A 4,645-nucleotide genomic window follows, 5' to 3' on the forward strand; every position below is an offset into this window, starting at 1 on the left:
CAAAACCCACCCTGAGGCTAACCTCACCCCTCTGGTCTCCGGCCCCGCCTCCCCGGCCCCGCCCCGGCCCTCCGCTCACTCGGTTCCGCGGCGCTGCCACCAGGGGGCACGCTCCGCAGGCCGGGACCTTCCCTCCGTCTCGCCCCCGCCCCGCCGGTCCCGCCATTCACCTGACCCCTTCTCGGCTTCCACCAAGGGGCGCGACTCGGAGGGCCGGGCCTCCGTCTCCGCCGCCGACCTCCTCAGCACCGTCAGCACTGTCTCCGGCGGCAAGTCGACCAGCTCCTCCCACACCGACTCCGTGTAGAAGTCCACCGTGTGTGCATTGGAAATGGACAGGGCGTCCCTCAGGAACCCCAAGAGTCCCTGCAACTTGGCACGCAGCGTGGGCAGGTCCGGGGTCACCGGGAGAGGGCCACAAGCCGCCATGACGCTCGCCCTCCCGGGCTGTAGGTGGCGCAAACATGGCCGTGAGTCGACGGCGCAACCAAAAGTAGCACAGGCCGGATAAGTAGAGGTCCGAGCTGGGCTCTAGTTAGGCGATCGATTGCTTTAGTTTGATGACGCATTTTAGCAGCGTCCGCTGTGTTTTCCGACGACGGAATTGGTTTGTGGAGATGGCGCCTGTCAGACCCGCACAGTGGCGGCGGAAAGGGGGTTTGGGGACACGTGGCGAAGAGGATTCTTCGGTAGGATTCAGGAACAAGAATGTGAAACAGAGGATATGGCGACCCAACTATTCTCAAGCCTTCGTGGGCAGCATTCGCGAGGGTAAGTCAGAAGTTAACCATTTACGGGTCCAAACTCGCGAAGTCCTAGTGTACAGGATTCGCCAGAGCGCGAAGGAGGGATTTCAGAAACAGACCCGGTCCTTTTTGGGGCGAAAGAAACTACCCCTGAGCTCGCCGAAGCTGAGGGCGTCGTAGAGCTCTGGAAAGGAAGATAGGACAAGAGTTGGTATCTTTAGCTTTAAACCTTTCAACGACTTCCCGGACTTTACCTCATTATTTCATCAGAACTCTTTTAATCTCTCTATTATTCCTGTGGCACGAGCGGAGAATGTCTACAGGTCCTCTGAATGTATTTCGTGTGTGTATCTGAGCATGTGCTAAGGGAAAGGATAGGACAGTATTAGCTGTTAGCTTGCTGACACACATCTGTAGTCCTAGCGCTCTGGCAGGCGAGGCTGGGGGATTGCTCGAGCTCAGGAGTTAAAGACCAGTCTGAACAAGAGCACGACCCCGTCTCTACTAAAAATAGAAAAAACTAGCTGGGTGTGGGGGCGCACACCTGTAATCCCAACTACTTTGGAGGCTGAGGCGAGAGAGTCGTTTGAGCCCAGGAGTTTGAGGTTGTTGAGAGCTGTGACACAATGGCAGTCTAGCCTTGGGCAACGGGGTGAGACTCTGTCTCAAAAATAAGAAGGGAACATGCTGCCCCAGATCTTGGTGATTACCCAGTACCCCTCCACACTCCTTTTATCCTTCCTCTCCTTTGCTTTATGTTTGTTCTTTGTTTGTAAAGTCCCTCCCCACTTACATTGTATAAATGTTGACTAAGTTCAGCCTTATGTTACTGGCCGTTCAGAAAGTAATATCTATCCTCTCTTTTTCTTTTATGCTGAAGCATTTTAGAAAAATCAGTTGTAAAATATTAAATTTCTCCAAAATAGAATAATAAATGTGGTGTTTTCTGTTTTTAAGTATTATTTTTAAGAACCAGATTAAGTGTTCTTAGAAGAATGAAAGAATCTGTTTTCATTTGTGAGTATAGTTATAAACTCAGGTTGTGCAACAATCAGAACTGGTCAGGTTTTTGTTAAAATCCTTTTTACATAGTCTTTGAGATTGTCTGCATGACTAATGGTTACTGTGGTTTTTTGTAAAGGGCCAACTTGCTTTTCAGTCTATCAGCTTAAATTTGTTACTTGAAATAACCTTTTAAAGCAGAACATTAAAAAACTTAGCATCTGAATTTGATGATGTAAAATGATTTTCATTTGTAATCAGTTTTCACTAAACCTATTTTCTATAAAAATAATTGTGACTTATTGTCCTAATGTAGGACAAGGCTTTGCTTTTCAAAGAAAACTGAAGATTCAGCAAAATTACAAGAAATTATTATGGAGACAAAAGAAGACTGAAACATCACAGGAATCCCAATTCAAAGATCGATACCCAGATCATCTGAAACATCTTTATTTAGCTGAGGAGGAAAGACTCAAGAAGCAAAAAAGAAAAGTCAACCAGCCTTTGTCAGAAAAACAAGTTGACCAGCCTTTGCCTAAAGAACAGTGTAGCACTGACCAGGCTTTGTCTCAAGATCACTATAGTTTTGACCAGCCTCAGCCAGAAGAAAAACAATCTAGTAAAACAGTAAAGTATGTGTTTTCTTTTGAAATTCTTTATTTTATGAAAACATTATAGGACAATTTATCTAGGAATTGGAATTTTTCTTTTAATAAATTTTAGAAGTTAGTATAATTAAATGATCGTATTTTTGTGGAGGCTTTATTTTTAGCTTCAGTGTAAGCTAGTTTAGTTTTAATTGAAAAAGTGATGGAATAGGAATTAAGAGATCCGAGATTTGGATTTCTCCCTTTCAGTTACATGAACTTGCTTGGACCATAGTTAATACCTTCTATTATATGTTTTTTAAAAATATTTTTTAAAAGGTTTTATAAGTCTACAGCAGTGGTTCTCAACCTGTGGGTCGCAACACACAGGAACTGTATTAAAGGGCCACAGCATTAGAAAGGCTGAGAACCACTGGTCTACAGCATGGGTTCTGAGCTGGACATGACACGTTGGACATCCAATTGTCCTCTAATGGGAACAGTAGTACTATAATAAGTGTACACTTCAGGGCTACCATGTTGCACAAGTCCAGAATGAATTATCCCCATGAACTATGGGGTTCCTAAAATGTTTCAAGATACTGTTTTAAAGACAGTGTTAATTTATATGTGACTTTTACAAAAGTAAAAGATACTTGATTAGTGCTCATGAGTGTCAGCTACTACTAATACTATTTTTAAGGTGCATTTTCTGCAGAAGATTGAAAATGAATTGAAAAAACACATGGACTTTGCAAGGCCCAAGGCAGCAGGATTGCTTGAGGTCAAGATTTCAGGAGACACTTTCTCACAAAAAAAAAAAAAAAAAAACCAGAAAAATGAGCTAAATGTGGTGGCTTGTGCCTATAGTACCAGCTACTCAGGAGGCTGAGGTAGAAGGATGACTTGAGCCCAGGAATTTGAGGTTGCAGTGAGCTATGATCATGCCATTGCACTCTAGCTTGGGTGGCAAAAAGAAAAAAAAGCACAGGTCCGTAACACTTTGTTTTCTTAAGAGCTATTTTATAAAACTGTTACTGCTGTGTATACTTCAAGTAAACAACAACAACAACAAAGCTAAAATCTGAACTTAAAAGAAGCCATGTTTTATTTGGGACTGTAATTTTTTTTGCTTAACTAGAAGTTTGTCTTTTAAAATTATAAGCTATTTGTGCTAAAACCAACAGGAAATAGAACTCCAGGAAAAACATAGAGATCAAGGCAGATACACTGGAAGTTTAGTTTTTATTTAAATTAGTCTTTTTCATTATATTTAATATTAAATAAGTGCAATGTTCAGAAGAAAGGTTATCACTAGAAATGTATACTTAGTTATTCCTTGTGATAACTGAATTAAAGAAGATTAAAACATGAGACAAGAAAATAAAACATTTTTAAAGATAACTTTTTATTTTGAGGTAAAAACAGGAAAATAGTCATTGAAAGTTAATTAAACTTCTCAAAACTAAAAGAAGAGGGAAATACAGTGACAGCTAAGCTCACAGAGGAAAGTTTTGAGACGTAGGGATCAGTCAGCTATAAAGTGCAGTGTGCCCCTGTTGTTTGTCTGGGATGTGTTCTCAGGACCTCCAATGGATGCCTGAAACCTTGTACAGTGCTAAGCCCATTGCTGTCAGTCGAAACACATTGATGTTGATGTTTTCTACCTACAAATTTAATGTATTTTCCATCTTAAATCATGCACCACAGCCATAATTTTTGTTATTTGAGGCATCATGGCAAAACTAACATGGATTTCTTTTTCTTTCTTTGCAAATTCATAAATGGAAGATTTGTTCTTATTATAAATCTTAGCAACCTCAGCAAATGACTCTTTTCTCCTTAAGTAGAGAACTTTCATTTTTTTTGCTTAAAGGAAACATTGGTGTCTTCTCTTGTTACTCTTTGTGGTTTAGGGCCATTGTTAAGTAAAATAAGTGTTACTTAAACATCGTGGTGTAGTACGGTGCACAACTGTGACGGTCAGTCTGATGACTAGTAAGTGACTGATGGTATGGTAACATATACAGATTGGATATTCTGGACAAAGGAAGGATTCATACCCCAGATGGGGCAGCACAAGATTTCATCATGTTATTCAGAACAGAACAGTGTATGGTATAAAACTCTTGAATTATTTATTTCTGGAATTTTTTCATTTAATAATTTGAACCATGGCTGACTGCAGGTAACTTTAGCTATGGAAAGTGAAACTGAATAAAAGGGGAACTACTGTACTATAAAGTTCAAGGAAAACAGTACTGAGAACAGGTTTTTGCATTTGTGGACTAGGCAATCACTGGTGAATTT

The 4,645-nt window shown here is 41.1% G+C and overlaps 2 protein-coding genes across 6 annotated transcripts in view; one reads left to right on the forward strand and one right to left on the reverse strand.

The window, feature by feature from the left end:
- The window catches only part of METTL25 (methyltransferase like 25), a 128,734-nt gene extending 128,241 nt beyond the window's left edge, over positions 1–493 (reverse strand). For all 4 annotated transcript variants that reach the window (XR_002771636.1, XR_002771637.1, XM_023509345.1 and 1 more), the window contains exon 1: positions 171–493. Coding sequence is in view for 2 of the 4 variants with exons in the window: in XM_023509345.1 (XP_023365113.1) it covers positions 171–429 (259 nt within the window). In the remaining 2 variants the exon portion in view is untranslated. The remainder of the gene's footprint in view (positions 1–170) is intronic.
- A 7-nt stretch (positions 494–500) lies between these two features.
- CCDC59 (coiled-coil domain containing 59) overlaps positions 501–4,645 on the forward strand; it is a 14,443-nt gene continuing 10,298 nt past the window's right edge. For both annotated transcript variants that reach the window (XM_023509346.1, XM_003783490.3), the window contains exons 1-2: positions 501–771; positions 2,065–2,380. In XM_023509346.1, the coding sequence (XP_023365114.1) occupies positions 561–771; positions 2,065–2,380 (527 nt within the window). In that variant the 5' untranslated portion in view covers positions 501–560. The remainder of the gene's footprint in view (positions 772–2,064; positions 2,381–4,645) is intronic.

This window comes from Otolemur garnettii, unplaced genomic scaffold (genome assembly GCF_000181295.1).
Source record: "Otolemur garnettii isolate 467f Iridium unplaced genomic scaffold, OtoGar3 scaffold00007, whole genome shotgun sequence".
Lineage (NCBI taxonomy): Eukaryota > Metazoa > Chordata > Mammalia > Primates > Galagidae > Otolemur > Otolemur garnettii.